Raw genomic sequence first — 21,770 nt, 5'->3', positions numbered from 1 at the left:
TAGATAATTGGGAACAATTTAAAGGGAAGAAAAAATTTGGGTGAACTCTCTCTTTAACTTGTGTTAATTTACTGCAGTATATATAGCACAGCACTCACCGGATTTCAAAAGTGTTAAAACATCACTTTTATTTCAAATATTAAAAATCCATGCTTCCTAATCTTTTGTGTCCCTACTGACACCTTTGTCACTTTTGAAAATCTTGTGAGTTCTCTGCTTTTATTTATATATATATATATATATATATATATATACACATATACACACATATACACACATATACACACACACACATATATCTACATGCTTGGTTGCAGCGGAATCAGAGGACGCCAATGAACAATTTTTAAAAAGAAAAATTCTACAGTTAGAAAGCGACATGTTTTTGTGGATTGTGATGATTAATCTATTATATATCCTTTTTTTCTAATTTTACAATAATAATGTCTTAGTTCTGTAAATAAATAGCTAGTTGGAAAAAAAAACAATGAAAGTTCTTTACATGCCCAAAAATATATATTTTATTCATAGGTAATAAAAAACAAAAACAACGACTCTATTTTTATTTAAACAGATAACCAAACTGCTACACATTCTCTGGTACTGAAAGTTTTTCTCTGAAATTCCCGGTAGCAAAATGGGTTAAGCACTATATTGCAAAAAGAGTGCAAGTTGCAAAATGTTTACAAAGCATGTTGTGGTCCTCAGACACAACCCATGAAAAATCACTTGGCAATGGTAACCTTTGCCGTGGCTAATTAGAGATATATATATAAATTATGGACACAAATTTTAGAAGTTAATATCAGTAAAAGGAAGCAAAATATATTTTGAAAGTTTGTTAAAAGTTTATTGCATGATTGAGTTTAATATTTCTTTAAGTAACAGATAAGTAAGGAAACGTTTTAGCAAGTTAATGTTGATTATTTATTAGGTGGCAGAAATGTATGCATATTTCTGTTCGTAGAAAAAAATACTAATGCTCTTTTTTTTTTTTTTCCCCCCTTTAAGTTTTGTTAAAGCTTTACTGTACCTTATATATGGATACCAGTGTAACAAAGAACTGCTTTCCAAAGGTTTGTACCGGGGACATGATGATGAACTAATATCATACTACCGAAGAGAGTGTTTGCTGGTAAGTCAGTGGCTCCAATATAAGAACGAAAGTTATGTGTGGCATTTTATTGTGTGACATTAACCTGGTTGCTGAAAATTAATATATACAGTATGTGTGTGTATGTATATATTTATGTATGTATGTATATATATATGTATATATATATGTATATATATATATATATATATAGCGGGTAATGTAAGAAATTGGGTAATCCTAGCATTAACCGGTTCATCCTGACATTACCCAAGTGGCTGTGGGTAAAGCGTGATGTAACATGATAAATCTTCTCAGGGTGCATCGAGTCACCGCATCAAACACATATATAAGATTCACTGTAATTCACACATCTTCACTATCTTATTTGCCCCTTCCTGGGGGGTTCAAGGGGGTCTTCACCACCCTCTTAAACCTCATTCCCTATGGTTCACTTGGGGTGGATACCAGAGAATCGGGGGAATTTACATTGGGCTTTACCCATAGCCGCTTGGGTAATGTCAGGTTTACCCAGGTAATCCTAGGACTACCTGGATTTCTGACTTTACCCGTAACACACACACACACACACAAATAAATAAATAAATATATATATATATATATGAAACAAAGGATAAGCAGCGCTTATAGATATTCCTAAATACGGTATATAGTTGAGTCTCAGGAGCGAAGATAAGCAATATATAAATATGTGTATATGAATATATATATATATATATAAAAAAAAGTCTTTGATTGATGAACAGAATGATGAGATCCAAGTGTAGTGAAGGTGTATTAGATACCTTTACCAAAAGTTACCTCAATCATATGAGGTAAGTTTGCCGCATTGGAGGATGTATCTGATGGTCGGGGAATCCTGGATAGTATGATCTGTATGGTTCAGCTGCCTCTTGGAGTAAAACAAGATGTAGGTCCCTTTGTACTGGTCTCTTTAGGAAACTTCCTGTGCTTGTTGCCTCTTGGAGCTTTGTTTTCCTGTCTTGGTATGAACTTTCTTGTCCAGATATATACCTAATTCTCCCATTAGGCAGTGTATCTCATGAAGTAAACAGAACAGCACACAAGTCGGATCCCAATCAGTAATCTTGATGCTTTCAGCAAACAAACATAAAGTGTCTTTTAATCCAAAAGAGTGGTCCCAGTTTGCAAACCAGATCAAACAGCAGACTTGATGCTTTAAGTAAATGAAAAATGTATTTAAAACCAGAGAGCAGATCCAGCACTTTAGATCCCAAACAGTAGACTTGATGATTGCAGCAGCATAAAAAGCATAAAAATCCAAAGATAGGAGAGATTCACACTAAGGAGGTAAATCCGACATTCAAGATAGGTTGGAAGTGTTATTAAAAGTACTATTATGCGGTTACATGTTTAATATACAGTTGTTTTTCTGCAGAGAAAGAGACAGAAATGACTAGCGCATATATATATATATATATATATATATATATATATATATAGAGAGAGAGAGAGAGAGAGAGAGAGAGAGAGAGAGAAAAAAAAAAAAAATAGAAAGGGAAGTCCGGACAACAGCTCAAAACAAGGATTCCTTTATTGAGAAGTAGCGTAAGTAAAAACGGCAAGTACACTGCAAAAACAAGAAAATCTATATTTGCAGGTAGAAAATGTAGCTATGGCAAAGTATATAATCACACACACACAGTAGGAGCTCTATTTTTATCTTTCTCATATACTTCTGATATCACATGAATTACTAATGTTTAAGCATATAGCCTTGTGCCTCACGCAGTAGGTTAGAGACCGAACAGATCCTTTACATCAGTGCTCGACAAATCTGTTTAAAAATTAGGAGCCAGTAACAATATTTAGGAGCCAGAAATATTTTTAGGAGCCAGACAGAGTTAATTGCATATAGATATATGGAGAATAACTCAAAATGTTAGGAGCCAGGGATAAAATTCTAGGAGCCAGTGGCTCCCTGGCTCCTGGGTTTGTCGAGCCCTGCTTTACATGCAATGCCTTTTGAAGGGACCCAAACATTTTCTTTCATGATACAGATAGAGCATATTATTTTTTTAAAAAAACAACAAACTTTCCAATATATTGCTCTTATCAAATGTACTTCATTCTTATGGAATTCCTTGGTGAAGATGATGCCTAATAGACTTGTGCATTCGGCAGTTTCGTTAGCTGCTAAGTGCAGAAGAATGCGGCCGTTTGCTGCCTTGCTTTTCTTTTCAGAGCCTGGTTCCTCATGTGAAATCTGTGCAAATCCAGATCTTAGTGTGTTGCAATTTCACTAGAAGAAATCCGTCTCCGAAAAGAGCTTAAAGGGATATGTAAGCCAATTTTTTATTTCGTGATTTAGAAAGAGCATGTAATTTTAAACAACTTTCTAATTTACTTCTATTATCTAATTTTCTTGATATCACTTGCTGAAAAGCATATCTAGATATGCTCAGTATCTGCTGATTGGTTGCTGCACCTAGAGGCCTTATGTGATTGGCTCACACATGTGCATTGCTATTTCTTCAACAAAGGATATCTAAAGAATTGAGCAAATTAGATAATAGAAGCAAATTGGAAAGTTGTTTAAAATTGCATGCCCTATCTGAATCATGAAAGTTTAATTTTGACTAGACTGTCCCTTTAAGCGGCCGCTGCCTTCTGCATTCGGAAGTTGACGAAAGAAACTGCTGACTGCACATGTCTAATACCCTGTTAGGTAGCGTGCACGTGTTTGAAGCGTGCACGAGTTTGGAGAAGTATATGGCAGCTGTTTTGCAATAATGCGGTTCAGCACTAGATTGCAGAAGTTTTCTTTCATGTAATTAACAAGAGTCCATGAGCTAGTGACGTATGGGATATACATTCCTACCAGGAGGGGCAAAGTTTCCCAAACCTTAAAATGCCTATAAATACACCCCTCACCACACCCACAAATCAGTTTTACAAACTTTGCCTCCAAGGGAGGTGGTGAAGTAAGTTTGTGCTAGATTCTACGTTGATATGAGCTCCGCAGCAAGTTGGAGCCCGGTTTTCCTCTCAGCGTGCAGTGAATGTCAGAGGGATGTGAAGAGAGTATTGCCTATTGAATGCAGTGATCTCCTTCTACGGGGTCTATTTCATAAGGTTCTCTGTTATCGGTCGTAGAGATTCATCTCTTACCTCCCTTTTCAGATCGACGATATGCTCTTATATTTACCATTACCTCTACTGATTCTCGTTTCAGTACTGGTTTGGCTTTCTACAAACATGTAGATGAGTGTCCTGGGGTAAGTAAGTCTTATTTTCTGTGACACTCTAAGCTATGGTTGGGCACTTTATTTATAAAGTTCTAAATATATGTATTCAAACATTTATTTGCCTTGACTCAGAATGTTCAACTTTCCTTATTTTCAGACAGTCAGTTTCATATTTGGGATTATGCATTGAATTATCATATTTTTCTTACCTCAAAAATTTGACTTTTTTCCCTGTGGGCTGTTAGGCTCGCGGGGGCTGAAAATGCTTCATTTTATTGCGTCATTCTTGGCGCGGACTTTTTTGGCGCAAAAATTCTTTTCCGTTTCCGGCGTCATACGTGTCGCCGGAAGTTACGTCATTTTTTTGACGTTATTTTGCGCCAAAAATGTCGGCGTTCCGGATGTGGCGTCATTTTTGGCGCCAAAAGCATTTAGGCGCCAAATAATGTGGGCGTCTTATTTGGCGCTAAAAAATATGGGCGTCGCTTTTGTCTCCACATTATTTCAGTCTCATTTTTCATTTGCTTCTGGTTGCTAGAAGCTTGATATTTGGCATTCTTTCCCATTCCTGAAACTGTCTTATAAGGAATTTGATCTATTTTGCTTTATATGTTGTTTTTTCTCTTACATATTGCAAGATGTCTCACGTTGCATCTGAGCCAGAAGATACTACAGGAAAATCACTGCCTGCTGGATCTACCAAAGCTAAGTGTATCTGCTGTAAATTTTTGGTAGCTATTCCTCCAGCTGTTGTTTGTAATAATTGTCATGACAAACTTGTTAAAGCAGATAATATTTCCTTTAGTAATGTACCATTGCCTGTTGCAGTTCCCTCAACATCTAAGGTGCAGAATGTTCCTGATAACATAAGAGATTTTGTTTCTGAATCCATAAAGAAGGCTTTGTCTGTTATTTCTCCTTCTAGTAAACGTAAAAAGTCTTTTAAATCTTCTCTCTCTACAGATGAATTTTTAAATGAACACCATCATTCTGATTCTTTGGACTCTTCTGGTTCAGAGGATTCTATCTCAGAGATTGATGCTGATAAATCTTCATATTTATTTAAGATGGAATTTATTCGCTCTTTACTTAAAGAAGTACTAATTGCTTTAGAAATAGAGGATTCTAGTCCTCTTGATACTAATTCTATACGTTTGGATAAGGTTTTTAAAGCTCCTGCGGTTATTCCAGAAGTTTTTCCTGTTCCTAATGCTTTTTCTGCAGTGATTTCCAAAGAATGGGATAAATTGGGTAATTCATTTACTCCTTCTAAACGTTTTAAGCAATTATATCCTGTTCCGCCTGACAGGTTAGAATTTTGGGACAAAATCCCTAAAGTTGATGGGGCTATTTCTACCCTTGCTAAACGTACTACCATTCCTACGTCAGATGGTACCTCGTTTAAGGATCCTTTAGATAGAAAAATTGAATCCTTTCTAAGAAAAGCTTATCTGTGTTCAGGTAATCTTCTTAGACCTGCTATATCATTGGCTGATGTTGCTGCAGCTTCAACTTTTTGGTTGGAAACCCTAGCGCAACAAGTAGCAAATCGTGATTCTCATGATATTATTATTCTTCTTCAGCATGCTAATAATTTTATCTGTGATGCCATTTTTGATATTATTAGAGTTGATGTTAGGTTTATGTCTCTAGCTATCTTAGCCAGAAGAGCTTTATGGCTTAAGACTTGGAATGCTGATATGGCTTCTAAATCAACTCTACTTTCCATTTCTTTCCAGGGAAACAAATTATTTGGTTCTCAGTTGGATTCTATTATTTCAACTGTTACTGGTGGGAAAGGAACTTTTTTACCACAGGATAAAAAATCTAAAGGTAAAAACAGGGCTAACAATAGTTTTCGTTCCTTTCGTTTCAACAAAGAACAAAAGCCTGATCCTTCGTCCTCAGGAGCAGTTTCAGTTTGGAAACCATCTCTAGTCTGGAATAAATCCAAGCCTGCTAGAAAGGCAAAGCCTGCTTCTAAGTTCACATGAAGGTACGGCCCTCATTCCAGTTCAGCTGGTAGGGGGCAGGTTACGTTTTTTCAAAGAAATTTGGATCAGTTCTGTTCACAATCTTTGGATTCAGAGCATTGTTTCAGAAGGGTACAGAATTGGTTTCAAGATGAGACCTCCTGCAAAGAGATTTTTTCTTTCCCGTGTCCCAGTAAATCCAGTGAAAGCTCAAGCATTTCTGAATTGTGTTTCAGATCTAGAGTTGGCTGGAGTAATTATGCCAGTTCCAGTTCCGGAACAGGGGATGGGGTTTTATTCAAATCTCTTCATTGTACCAAAGAAGGAGAATTCCTTCAGACCAGTTCTGGATCTAAAATTATTGAATCGTTATGTAAGGATACCAACGTTCAAGATGGTAACTGTAAGGACTATATTGCCTTTTGTTCAGCAAGGGAATTATATGTCCACAATAGATTTACAGGATGCATATCTGCATATTCCGATTCATCCAGATCATTTTCAGTTCCTGAGATTCTCTTTTCTAGACAAGCATTACCAATTTGTGGCTCTACCGTTTGGCCTTGCTACAGCTCCAAGAATTTTCACAAAGATTCTCAGTGCCCTTCTGTCTGTAATCAGAGAACAGGGTATTGTGGTATTTCCTTATTTGGACGATATCTTGGTACTTGCTCAGTCTTTACATTTAGCAGAGTCTCATACGAATCGACTTGTGTTGTTTCTTCAAGATCATGGTTGGAGGATCAATTTACCAAAAAGTTTTTTGATTCCTCAAACAAGGGTAACCTTTCTGGGTTTCCAGATAGATTCAGTGTCCATGACTCTGTCTTTAACAGACAAGAGACGTCTAAAATTGATTACAGCTTGTCGAAACCTTCAGTCACAATCATTCCCTTCGGTAGCCTTATGCATGGAAATTCTAGGTCTTATGACTGCTGCATCGGACGCGATCCCCTTTGCTCGTTTTCACATGCGACCTCTTCAGCTCTGTATGCTGAACCAATGGTGCAGGGATTACACGAAGATATCTCAATTAATATCTTTAAAACCGATTGTTCGACACTCTCTAACGTGGTGGACAGATCACCATCGTTTAATTCAGGGGGCTTCTTTTGTTCTTCCGACCTGGACTGTAATTTCAACAGATGCAAGTCTCACAGGTTGGGGAGCTGTGTGGGGATCTCTGACGGCACAGGGAGTTTGGGAATCTCAGGAGGTGAGATTACCGATCAATATTTTGGAACTCCGTGCAATTTTCAGAGCTCTTCAGTTTTGGCCTCTTCTGAAGAGAGAATCGTTCATTTGTTTTCAGACAGACAATGTCACAACTGTGGCATACATCAATCATCAAGGAGGGACTCACAGTCCTCTGGCTATGAAAGAAGTATCTCGAATTTTGGTTTGGGCGGAATCCAGCTCCTGTCTAATCTCTGCGGTTCATATCCCAGGTGTAGACAATTGGGAAGCGGATTATCTCAGTCGCCAAACGTTGCATCCGGGCGAATGGTCTCTTCACCCAGAGGTATTTCTTCAGATTGTTCAAATGTGGGGGCTTCCAGAGATAGATCTGATGGCTTCTCATCTAAACAAGAAACTTCCCAGGTATCTGTCCAGATCCCGGGATCCTCAGGCGGAGGCAGTGGATGCATTATCACTTCCTTGGAAGTATCATCCTGCCTATATCTTTCCGCCTCTAGTTCTTCTTCCAAGAGTAATCTCCAAGATTCTGAGGGAATGCTCGTTTGTTCTGCTAATAGCTCCGGCATGGCCTCACAGGTTTTGGTATGCGGATCTTGTCCGGATGGCATCTTGCCAACCATGGACTCTTCCGTTAAGACCAGACCTTCTGTCGCAAGGTCCTTTTTTCCATCCGGATCTGAAATACTTAAACTTAAAGGTATGGAGATTGAACGCTTGATTCTTAGTCAAGAGGTTTCTCTGACTCTGTGATTGATACTATGTTACAGGCTCGTAAATCTGTATCTAGAGAGATATATTATAGAGTCTGGAAGACTTATATTTCTTGGTGTCTTACTCATCATTTTTCTTGGTATTCTTTTAGAATTCCGAGAATATTACAATTTCTTCAGGATGGTTTAGATAAGGGTTTGTCCGCAAGTTCCTTGAAAGGACAAATCTCTGCTCTTTCTGTTCTTTTTCACAGAAAGATTGCTATTCTTCCTGATATTCATTGTTTTGTACAAGCTTTGGTTCGTATAAAACCTGTCATTAAGTCAATTTCTCCTCCATGGAGTTTGAATTTGGTTCTGGGAGCTCTTCAAGCTCCTCCGTTTGAACCTATGCATTCATTGGACATTAAATTGCTTTCTTGGAAAGTTTTGTTCCTTTTGGCCATCTCTTCTGCCAGAAGAGTTTCTGAATTATCTGCTCTTTCTTGTGAGTCTCCTTTTCTGATTTTTCATCAGGATAAGGCGGTGTTGCGAACTTCTTTTGAATTTTTACCTAAGGTTGTGAATTCCAACAACATTAGTAGAGAAATCGTGGTTCCTTCATTATGTCCTAATCCTAAGAATTCTAAGGAGAAATCGTTACATTCTTTGGATGTTGTTAGAGCTTTGAAATATTATGTTGAAGCTACTAAATCTTTCCGAAAGACTTCTAGTCTATTTGTCATCTTTTCTGGTTCTAGAAAAGGCCAGAAAGCTTCTGCCATTTCTTTGGCATCCTGGTTGAAATCTTTCATTCATCTTGCCTATGTTAATTCGGGTAAGACTCCGCCTCAGAGGATTACAGCTCATTCTACTAGGTCAGTTTCTACTTCCTGGGCGTTTAGGAATGAAGCTTCAGTTGATCAGATTTGCAAAGCAGCGACTTGGTCCTCTTTGCATACTTTTACTAAATTCTACCATTTTGATGTATTCTCTTCTTCTGAAGCAGTTTTTGGTAGAAAGGTACTTCAGGCAGTGGTTTCGGTTTGAATCTTCTGCTTATGTTTTTCATTAAACTTTATTTTGGGTGTGGATTATTTTCAGCAGGAATTGGCTGTCTTTATTTTATCCCTCCCTCTCTAGTGACTCTTGTGTGGAAAGATCCACATCTTGGGTATTCATTATCCCATACGTCACTAGCTCATGGACTCTTGTTAATTACATGAAAGAAAACATAATTTATGTAAGAACTTACCTGATAAATTCATTTCTTTCATATTAACAAGAGTCCATGAGGCCCACCCTTTTTTGTGGTGGTTATGATTTTTTGTATAAAGCACAATTATTCCAATTCCTTATTTTATATGCTTCGCACTTTTTTCTTATCACCCCACTTCTTGGCTATTCGTTAAACTGATTTGTGGGTGTGGTGAGGGGTGTATTTATAGGCATTTTAAGGTTTGGGAAACTTTGCCCCTCCTGGTAGGAATGTATATCCCATACGTCACTAGCTCATGGACTCTTGTTAATATGAAAGAAATGAATTTATCAGGTAAGTTCTTACATAAATTATGTTTTTCACAAAGCTTAACAATTTTAAAAACATTTTTGCTAAACTGCTGCCATATAGTGCTCCAGAAAAATACACGTTCCTGAGCCTTCCTACCTGCTTTTTAACATAGGGTTCCAAGAAATAGAAGTGAATTAAAAAGTTATTTTACATCTACACTCTGAATAATGAAAGAAACAGTTTGGGTTTCATGGTCCTAAAAAAACTACTAGACACTAGGAGAGAAATGTAAAAGGTTGTTGTATATAGAGCTTGTGTTACAAACCTAGCTGATAACGAGCAGCAGTTGGTCACTTTGTCACTTTGTCACTTAGTGTGTCATTATTTAGTCACAAATGCCATACACAAAGCGGTGTTTTTCTATAGTATATTTGTCTATACTTTGCTAATGCATTGATTCTAGAGTTTCAAACCCGTAGCTTGATGTTATCACAACGTTAGCATAAAGAGTATTTAGCTCCACAGATTGGGTGGTTATGAATAAGATGTTTGCATCTATGCTAATCGGACTTGAGGTCTTTGTAGTTCTTATGTATACATTTGTTTTGTGATATTCTGTGCTACATTACATAAAATCATTTCTGCAGTTTACAGATCACATTGTGTAATGCTATATTTTATATTTAGTGCATATGATGTTATTTGCATTGGGTGTTTGCGTCTGGAGTGGGGCCAAGGAAACCACGGGGGGGGGAGGGGCCAATACTCTAACCTGCCTACTAGATTGCACTGCTGCATAGTAACCCTGGATTTTATACTTCAGATGTTGCCAAAAGTGCAGCACTTGGGTGGTCCAAGGGTTCACTTCTTGATGGATGACGTTTATTTTTATTTCAAAGATCAGTTTTCCGAAAAATCGTAACTTGAAAAAATTTTATATTCACTTTCATCCACCATTAGTCTTAATTTTTTTTTTTTTTTTTTAAATTAAAATAGTTTTCTTCCTCCTTGACCATTCCCCATGCTGCCTCACTGCTATGCTCATACAAACACAAGCTCTCTGTTTATCTGTGGAATCATTGTTCTCTAACCTATTTTTCACGTTAACTAGAAGCTGCAGTTAAACATTGCCATCTGGTGGTATAATCTATGTATGCAGGGCAGACGACAAATTTAATCAGAAATGTATGTTAGTGTGAAAGTTGTTCGTATCTGATTATCTTACCATTATTTATTTTCAATAAAGAAACTGAACGAACAGGCAGCAGTTATGTTTGAGTCTGGAGCAGAAGAAGAAGTCAACAATGGCCTGACATTAATGAATGAGCTTATTGTACCATGTTTACCCTTCATGTTGGTTGATGAAATGGAAGAAAAAGACGTAGTTGCTGTAGAAGATATGAGGAATCGTTGGTGTTCTTACCTTGGACAGGAAATGGAGCGTAAGTCTACATTGCATGCGTTAGCCTTAAAGTGTATGTAAAGTCACGCTTTATGTATTTTCTTAATGTCTTTATCTCTAAAAATAAAGGTTAGTTTCATTCATCATTTTTTTATATTATCGCTCTATTCTGGTAACGAAGCATTTATAAACTGTTTTCGCTTACACTGATCCTCCGCCCGCCATCTTGTCCCTCTTTTTGCATTAGATTGACAGACCGCTGTGCAAATTAGACATCGTACCCCGTGGCGTCCTGCCCCTTTTTTATTTACGTCACGCGATTAAACCGATGCAACTGCGCATGCGTCTCATAACTACTCGTCATCCACATTCCGTGCTCGTTCATGTTTAGCGCATGCGCTATAGTCCTTACTCTTTGATTTATATAGTAGGCGTCAGAATTTGGATAGTAAGTATCGATGCGATCGCTCTCATGATATTTGTTCTATTCTCACTTCTAAATTTTATATTGTTTACCACTATTCAATGCCAACTATAAGTAGATATTTTTATTCTATCATGCCTTCAATGAGTCTCAATTTTGTTCGATTGCTAAAACCATGTATGTTATACAATTACTATCAGTAATAATTTTCTCTTGTTAGCGTATGCACAGATTTCTAAGAATATTCTTATTGTATTGCTTATATGTGAATCGATATGTTATTCCAATAATTTAACATTGACGTAACATTTCGAAATTATTTTTTTTGGTTTTCTCTACCGTTATTTACTTTTGGAATGCTTTGGTTATCTTACATAACACTTCCATTGCAAACGTTCTATTTGCCATTTTTGGATGTTGTACATCGCTGCAAACTATGATATCTATAGCAGATATTTACACATTCCTACTTTCTTTTTTAATTGCTGTGTAACATTCATAACCTCTTCTACTGTACTATTTATAACAGTATTTAGTGATTCAACTTCGAAAAATGTTCACTACTGTGAGCTAGCTCATCAGTGTATTGCTATCGATCTAAACATTATTCTAACTGTAAAAAATTTTATTTTTGGCTTCAATTTTTGGGATAAAAGCATTACATGTTTATACAGTGTAACTTCAATAAAGATCTTAATATTTGTATTTACCGATTTTTGAAGTATTATATCTAAGCCACTTTTTGTCCCTAAAGATATCACTCCTGCATATGTATATTTTCAAAAGCTGTTGTTCAATAATAAACTATCTAGAGTTTATCTATTTTTTTAAAAAACATGTATTTATGTTATTATTTTTTTGTAGATAAAGTAATATTTTAGTTGTACTGTGAGCTAGCTGCTCATTTTTAATTTTCTTATAAAAGTTTGTTTCTACTTAGAAATCTATGTAATTTGAACTTACATGTTTTTTTCAAAAAATTATCAGTTGATCAACAAACTTTAAAGCAATCTTGCATTTCTAAATTGTAATCAATAGTCATAGTTTTTCTAACGAAAAATCGCGTACTATCTGTTTTTTAATTTAAATTCTTTACATTGCTTTATTATTTATTCTAATTGCTTTTCTATTTGTATTATCCATGCAATTATTATATATACTTTATCTTATTTATTTGTGAGAACACTCTTTCATTATCTTTAGTTTGTTAATTTTCAATACTGTGAGCTAGCTGATCATTCATTATTTATGGGTAACAATATTTCTTTCAATAGCAATTGATGTAATACTATTATATTTATAACTAAATAATTTATGAGATAGTCAAAAACATTAAATTGAAGAACTCTGGAATAAATATAAATCACTATATTTGATTGATTTTATATAAGCTACATTACCTATCAATCTCTGTTTTATATATCTATTCCATTGCATCTTTTTTTATGAATCATCATTGCTATAAATCTAATGGATCTAATAATTATATATACATATTTTTTTAAAATATAAACCATATTTATGTAGTCATTGTAGTTTTAATGTAAATATTGGGAGCTAGATGCTAATTTTTTTTTTTTATGTTTTTAATTATAATTAAAAACAAATACATTATTTAATTCCATGTTTTAATAAAATTTGTTAGATAGACATTCATGCTTACTGAAATAAATTTATAACAATTTTATTAGGATATCTTTTATGTAGTATATGTACTAAACCGCTGATAACTATACAGCATGTAATTTGAAAATAAAATTAAAATGTACTTACATTAAAAGAAATGCGCACATTCTCTTATATTTTAAATTTTTGAATCACCAGATCAGATGTTGTATTTTCAACAATTCACTGACTATACGTATATCCATATGTGATTTGCTGTTTGCTATCACATGGTTCAATTAAAATGTGAATATACATAACTTTTGTAATTTCTTATTAAAATTTATACTACTCATTTGAATTTCTGACTAAGTGCTATTGCATTGTCTTGTAATCTTGCATATGTTGATTATGCAAATGTAATGTGTTGACTGTTACTCTACCATTTATGTAATCAAACTGAATATATGTTAGGCATGTTTAAAATTTTACATTAGATTATCTTAAACATAAATAAAAAATATTAAAACAATGGTAGTTGATGAAACCGTTTTTGGATATCAGTTTACTCTATCGAAATTACCGACTCTAAACCTCTATTTTAAAAAATAATTATATACATGATATCAGCACATCAATATTAACTAAGTAACATTTCATTTATTATATTTAAATTATACCCAATTCAAAATTTTGTTTTGAATAATAAAAATAGCCATTTCTATCCTTTTAATACCTATTTACAATGAACCGATTGATGCTCAAAGGCTGCCTTTTTTAACACATTTATTTATCAGACTCTTATCAGTGTCTTTTTATAAAATGTATTCAACTGAAGGAGATATAAACTTCAAAGGTGGCCTATAGATAAAACTTTATGTTGGATAATCAAGTAATAGAATTTATTTACAAACACGTAGGTACACTGAACACAATAGAAAATATAGATCAATAGTCATTTGATCAGGCTGATGGAATTAATTTAACATGTCCAATAAAATGTAACATGAAATATCTTAGATTGTCATTATTTAAAAATTCAAGATAAGGAAAAGCATTTACTTTGAATTTAAGATCAATATTTAAAAATTATAAACAAAAATTTTTTAAATTAGTAAAATTTCCATTATCACTTGAAATATGTCATAGCAATCATATAATCACTAATGCATAATTGTATAGTGTGTCAATTCTTTAACATTCTTAATCTTAGCTGTTGCTAAAAAAATTTTTTATTGTTTAAAATATGCACACAAAACTAACGATGGGTGTTTCAAGGTTTTATGAAAAATGGTATCTCTTTTCTAACATAGATGGGGTATAGCTGTCCTGCTCCTTATATAGGTATGTGTGGTAATGGAGACATTTGTCTAGTAATATTACTTAACTGTGAAAAGAATGTAAACTGGTATACTACTGATCATATCTCATGTATTGCTTTTCATGATTTTGTCTTTTTTTGAGTATGGTTGAAAAGACTCGTCAGAGTGTGTATTTTAAAACCTCTGTTTTCTTTCATATTCTGTGATATTCTATACTTGAATACATCTTGAACCTACTCCAAGTGCCCTACAACTATATTTCCAACAATTAAGACTCATATCACTTTGAATGTGCCATTAAAGACTTGTTGAGACTTGGGGACCCTCAAATTATTTAACTCTTGGGCTTCCCTACGCACACAGAAATCTGCCACCCCTGTACTTCCTCTCCCCACAGTCTCCAATATTGTATAATATTTTTGTTTGTAACCAAACTACACTAACTTTAAAAAATGATGGGTAACTGAATGTGATGTCATTTATCTCTGACCAATAACAGAGAAGGAGCATCCATCTGACTGCTGCTAATTTACACATAAGGACACAAGGCTCATTGTACAGTGCATTCTGTGTATTGTGTCTTAGATCAACTGTAAGCAGCTTGTTAAACTTGCTTTACCTGGTAGAGTCTTGAAGGGACTTGCTAAATTTTCTTCTCTTTTTTTTTTTTGTACAGCCCACCTGCAAGAAAAACTAACCGACTTCCTGCCAAAACTGCTTGATTGTTCAACAGAAATGAAAGGTTTCAGTGATCCGCCAAAGCTTCCTAAGTATTCCACGCATGAACTGTGTGAGCGGTTTGCCCGAATCATGTTGTCACTTAGCCGAACACCGGCTGACGGGAGATAAACAATGCACCTTCTTACGCACATTTTATAGACATTCTTTTTCATTTTTTTTTTCAACTCATGCCTTCCTGTCACAAGGTTTGCTTTGTTGCTGCTATAGTTTTTAACCATTTTTATGTTACCAACTGCTATAAACAGAATGACTGTACAGACTTTTAGCCAGACTGCAAACACATCTGAGATACATAAGGCACTTAAGTTATCATTTTAAGCAGAATCGATGCAACCAAAACACTTGGGAAGACGGCTTTGTTTGCCACGTTTCTGTGACAGTATTATAACCTTGCTTTTATCTACACAAACCTCATTTTATCAGCAGCATTTTTGTTTTGTTTTTTTTTAGTCTGGATTTTTTGTGACAGCCATTTTAATTATCTGGTGCCATGTTAGAATACATGGTGCTTGGTAGCTTGTAAATGAAATTAAAGAATAAAGTTTTATTTATGGCTACTACTGTTTGCAAAAAAAAAAAATATGTTGTACATTTGTGTATGAATAGATGAATATTTTTGATGAGATGAACAGCACATAATGGATGAGTTTTTAACTAAAGTTCAGTTTCTCCGTTAACTCAAAAATTATGCTGAAGGATAATTGTTTGGGTTCCAAAGCAGTTTTTTTTTTTATTTTTTTTTTTTTTTTACTTAGTAAATTAGCCCATTATTTCTGAAATAAATTTTGCTCTTTTAAATTTTTGTTTTGAGATTACATTTATTTTTAATATTCCAATAGTCTCAAGTTTGTAAAATATTTTAAGTTTGAATTAAATAATATCTAGTGCTTCCTAAAATATATTGTGATGGTGTTAATAGCTTATTAACTATGTATTTTCTTTACTAAATAATATGCCTAAAATGCAGGTAGTTAAAAAAGGGACACAAAAGTTAAAATGAAACATTCATAATGCAGAGAGAGCCTGCAATTTTAAGACAGAACTTTCTAATTTACTCCCATTATTAGATTGTGCACATTTTTATATGCACACTTTCTAAGGTACTAGTAACAACTGAGCGAGTGCAAAAGTTCACAGTGTACTTATGAGTCTGCGATTCACCAATGGCTGCAATATGATACAGGGGGGCAGGGGAATGGAAAGACATTTGTGAAATTTGTCAGAAAAAAAATTCAACTGCTCATTTGAAATTCAGAGTAAGTGTGATTGTGTCTCTTTTTATCAAGCTTTAATTCTTTAACTACCATGCTGTCTTAATCAGATGGCAATAATTTACATGGAATTGTGTACAGAAGAGTAAAAGACATATACACTAAAAGTACAATGCAATACAGGTATAATTATATAGTGGATAACCATAGAGGAGCTAGGCCTAAAAAGGTAGACGACAATGGTCTACTAGTGTTTAATAGATGGTGATTGTTAGGTATGTGCATCCAGCTGTTTCATTAGCTGCTAAATGTGAAGTAGGTGGAGTACACTAAGATCTGTACAAATCCAAATCTTATTGTGTTGTACTTTCACAAGGAGAAATCTGGCTCAGAAAAGAGCGGAATGCCGCAAGTGGCTACCTTCTTCCGCACTGCACATCCCTAATGATTGTGATTAAAGGGGTATGAAACCTTTTTTTCTTTCATGTAATTAGCAAGAGTCCATGAGCTAGTGACGTATGGGATATACATTCCTACCAGGAGGGGCAAAGTTTCCCAAACCTCAAAATGCCTATAAATACACCCCTCACCACACCCACAAATCAGTTTTACAAACTTTGCCTCCTATCGAGGTGATGAAGTAAGTTTGTGCTAGATTCTACGTTGATATGCGCTCCGCAGCAGGTTGGAGCCCGGTTTTCCTCTCAGCGTGCAGTGAATGTCAGAGGGATGTGAGGAGAGTATTGCCTATTTGAATTCAATGATCTCCTTCTACGGGGTCTATTTCATAGGTTCTCTGTTATCGGTCGTAGAGATTCATCTCTTACCTCCCTTTTCAGATCGACGATATACTCTTATATATACCATTACCTCTACTGATTCTCGTTTCAGTACTGGTTTGGCTTTCTACTACATGTAGATGAGTGTCCTGGGGTAAGTAAGTCTTATTTTCTGTGACACTCTAAGCTATGGTTGGGCACTTTTATATAAAGTTCTAAATATATGTATTCAAACATTTATTTGCCTTGACTCAGGATGTTCAACGTTCCTTATTTCAGACAGTCAGTTTCATATTTGGGATAATGCATATGAATAAATCAATTTTTTCTTACCTTAAAATTTGACTTTTTCCCTGTGGGCTGTTAGGCTCGCAGGGGCTGAAAATGCTTCATTTTATTGCGTCATTCTTGGCGCGGACTTTGTTGGCGCAAAATTTTTTTTCTGTTTCCGGCGTCATACGTGTCGCCGGAAGTTGCGTCATTTTTGACGTTTTTTTTGCGCCAAAAGTGTCGGCGTTCCGGATGTGGCGTCATTTTTGCCGCCAAAAGCATTTAGGCGCCAAATAATGTGGACGTCTTTTTTTTGGCGCTAAAAAATATGGGCGTCACTTTTGTCTCCACATTATTTAAGTCTCATTATTTATTGCTTCTGTTTGCTAGAAGCTTGTTCACTGGCATTTTTTCCCATTCCTGAAACTGTCATTTAAGGAATTTGATCAATTTTGCTTTATATGTTGTTTTTTCTATTACATATTGCAAGATGTCCCAGATTGACACTGAGTCAGAAGATACTTCTGGAAAATCGCTGCCTGGGGCTGGATCTACCAAAGTTAAGTGTATCTGCTGTAAACTTGTGGTATCTGTTCCTCCAGCTATTGTTTGTACTGAATGTCATGACAAACTTGTTAATGCAGATAATATTTCCTTTAGTAATGTTACATTACCTGTTGCTGTTCCGTCAACATCTAATACTCAGAGTGTTCCTGATAACATAAGAGATTTTGTTTCTAAATGCATTAAGAAGGCTATGTCTGTTATTCCTCCTTCTAGTAAACGTAAAAAGTCTTTTAAAACTTCTCATTTTTCAGATGAATTTTTAAATGAACATCATCATTCTGATTCTGATAATGGTTCTTCTGGTTCAGAGGATTCTGTCTCAGAGGTTGATGCTGATAAATCTTCATATTTATTTAAAATGGAATTTATTCGTTCTTTACTTAAAGAAGTCTTAATTGCATTAGAAATAGAGGATTCTGGTCCTCTTGATACTAAATCTAAACGTTTAAATAAGGTTTTTAAATCTCCTGTAGTTATTCCAGAAGTTTTTCCTGTCCCTGATGCTATTTCTGAAGTAATTTCCAGGGAATGGAATAATTTGGGTAATCCATTTACTCCTTCTAAACGTTTTAAACAATTATATCCTGTGCCATCTGACAGATTAGAGTTTTGGGACAAAATCCCTAAGGTTGATGGGGCTGTCTCTACTCTTGCTAAGCGTACTACTATTCCTACAGCAGATAGTACTTCCTTTAAGGATCCTTTAGATAGGAAAATTGAATCCTTTCTAAGAAAAGCTTACTTGTGTTCAGGTAATCTTCTTAGACCTGCTATATCTTTAGCAGATGTTGCTGCAGCTTCAACTTTTTGGTTAGAAGCTTTAGCGCAACAAGTAACAGATCATAATTCTCATAGCATTATTAATCTTCTTCAACATGCTAATAATTTTATTTGTGATGCCATCTTTGATATCATTAGAGTTTATGTCAGGTATATGTCTCTAGCTATTTTAGCTAGAAGAGCTTTATGGCTTAAAACTTGGAATGCTGATATGTCTACTTTGCTTTCCCTTTCTTTCCAGGGTAATAAATTATTTGGTTCTCAGTTGGATTCTATTATCTCAACTGTTACTGGAGGGAAATGAACTTTTTTACCACAGGATAAAAAATCTAAAGGTAAATTTAGGTCTAATAATCGTTTTTGTTCCTTTCGTCACAATAAGGAACAAAAGCCTGATCCTTCATCCACAGGAGCGGTATCAGTTTGGAAACCATCTCCAGTCTGGAATAAATCCAAGCCTTTTAGAAAACCAAAGCCAGCTCCTAAGTCCACATGAAGGTGCGGCCCTCATTCCAGCCCAGCTGGTAGGGGGCAGATTATGTTTTTTCAAAGAAATTTGGATCAATTCAATTCACAATCTTTGGATTCAGAACATTGTTTCAGAAGGGTACAGAATTGGCTTCAAGATAAGGCCTGCTGCAAAGAGATTTTTTCTTTCCCGTGTCCCAGTAAACCCAGCGAAGGCTCGAGCATTTCTGAAATGTGTTTCAGATCTAGAGTTGGCTGGAGTAATTATGCCAGTTCCAGTTCTGGAACAGGGGCTGGGGTTTTATTCAAATCTCTTCATTGTACCAAAGAAGGAGAATTCCTTCAGACCAGTTCTGGATCTAAAAATATTGAATCGTTATGTAAGGATACCAACATTCAAAATGGTAACTGTAAGGACTATCCTGCCTTTTGTTCAGCAAGGGCATTATATGTCCACAATAGATTTACAGGATGCATATCTGCATATTCCGATTCATCCAGATCACTATCAGTTTCTGAGATTCTCTTTCCTAGACAAGCATTACCAGTTTGTGGCTCTGCCGTTTGGCCTAGCAACAGCTCCAAGAATTTTTTTTTTTTATATTTATTAATATATTTCTTTATTTCACCATTTAAAGTGACACTAACGTCAAAATATAACTTACATGATTCCGATGTAATTGCATGTAATTTAAAAAAGAACATTTTTTTTTGCTTCCATTATCAAATTTTGCAATTTTTTTTTTTTTTTTTATTGATATACAACAGTCTCAGTTACAAAGATAACATAAGGAATGTTTGTGGAGCACACAGGTTCTCAAAGCGTATACAAACAGAAAATTTAAACAGTTTAAACATTTCAGGTTGGGGTATATTCATGAAATGGAAGATGAGCTGTACATAGCTCTTAGCGTAAGAGGTGGGTTAGTTGGGGTGGGGAAGGAGAGGGAAGGGTGATAGTAGCATTAGAGGTAGAGAGAAAGTCTTTAATAAAGGATAGACGGCAAAGGTCATCTAATTCGTGTTTGCCCTAGTATTCGGGGACCAAGAAGTGGTGTAATAGAATTGCCAGTCTGCCCACACCAGTTCAAACAGGTCCGAATTATTTAGGGAGTAAAAGATAGGTTTCTCCATGTTGTAGATATATGCCATATAATTTAAGATGCATGACCATTTTGGAGGTGTCTTGGATTTCCATGCCTTGGCTATAGTCGCTTTAGTAGCTGTTAACAAATAAATAGACAGGTATGCTTGGTGTTTAGGTAGTTTAAAAGTACCTATGTGAAGAAGGGCATTGGAAGGAGTTGCGGGAAGTGCTATGCCTAGTTTCGCTAATGTACGGAAGCAGGAGTTCCATAAAGGTCTCAACCTGGGGCAGTCCCACCATATGTGTAGAGAATCTCCTTTTTTACCACAATTACGCCAACATAGAGGAGATGCCGTGTTAAAGATTTTGTTAAGTCTAGTAGGGGTGAGGTACCAATGCGTTAAGAGTTTGTAATAGGTTTCAAATAGAGTAACACAATGTAGTGCTTTTTTGGTGAGGGAGATTACGTATTGCCATGTCTGTGGGGGTACGGTCACGTTCAGGGACGACTCCCATTTGAGTAAGTGAGGGAGTTTATTCTCAGAGTCTGAGTTTCCTATTAAGGTGTAGTGTATTGAAAGGGGTCTATGTAGTTTACTACCTCGTTGCCAGGTCATTTCCCAGAGTGTTCGGGGCCGGTGTAGTTCAGGTTGAAAGCCCCAACTGAGAAGAAAGCTCTTTAGTCTTGTGTATTCAAATGTCATATGTCTGGGTAACGTAAAGTCAGCCTTTATTTCTGAGAGTGTAATGAAGCGCGGAGTTGGTGAACTAACCCAAAGATCAGCTACTGTCTGAATTCCTACTCGTGTCCAGCCGTGAGGGTGAGAGTCGGGTAGGCCTCGAAGGAGACCCGTCATGAGAGTGATAGGTGAATGGTGCGGGGCGATATGTGGGTAGTGTCTCAGCTTATCCCACATGGCGAGACATTCTCGTATTATGGTGTTGCTAATATCTGTGGTTCGTCGTAAATGGGTAGGGATCCAAATCAAGTCAGGTAGATATATGTGGCTCGGAAGTGAAGCTTGTTCTATGGTTTTCCATTTACTAGGAGATTCCTTCGCACCCCATTGCGAAATATGGGTGAGCATGGCTCCTTCATAATACCTTGTTATTGAAGGGGAGGCTATTCCTCCTCTACTAAGGGGGCTTTGAAGAATTTTATGCGCCACTCTAGGGGGTTTATGCTGCCATATATATTTTGTGAACTCGCTCTGAAATTGATGTAGAAGATACCCCGGAATATGGAAAGGAAGGCACCTAAATAGATAAGTAATTTTGGGTAGGAATGACATTTTGAGGGCCGTTAGTCTACCTATCCATGATATGTAGGTATTATCCCATTTGTCTTTTAGAGTGCGCAGTTCAGCTAGAAGAGGTAAGTAATTGTCTTTGATCATCTGGGGGATATTGTTCGATATC

The 21,770-nt window shown here is 35.7% G+C and overlaps 1 protein-coding gene across 2 annotated transcripts in view; it reads left to right on the top strand.

Annotated features, from left to right (window-relative positions):
* Window positions 1-15,746, top strand: part of USP25 (ubiquitin specific peptidase 25) — a 458,760-nt gene extending 443,014 nt beyond the window's left edge. For both annotated transcript variants that reach the window (XM_053706014.1, XM_053706013.1), the window contains 3 exons: window positions 1,012-1,135; window positions 10,942-11,137; window positions 15,125-15,746. In XM_053706014.1, coding sequence (XP_053561989.1) covers window positions 1,012-1,135; window positions 10,942-11,137; window positions 15,125-15,297 — 493 coding nt within the window. In that variant the 3' untranslated portion in view covers window positions 15,298-15,746. The remainder of the gene's footprint in view (window positions 1-1,011; window positions 1,136-10,941; window positions 11,138-15,124) is intronic.
* The last annotated feature ends 6,024 nt before the right edge of the window (window positions 15,747-21,770 follow it).

The sequence above is a fragment of the Bombina bombina genome, chromosome 3, assembly GCF_027579735.1.
Source record: "Bombina bombina isolate aBomBom1 chromosome 3, aBomBom1.pri, whole genome shotgun sequence".
NCBI lineage: Eukaryota > Metazoa > Chordata > Amphibia > Anura > Bombinatoridae > Bombina > Bombina bombina.
Note: the sequence above shows the minus strand (reverse complement) of the source record. Positions and strands in the feature narration are given on the sequence as shown.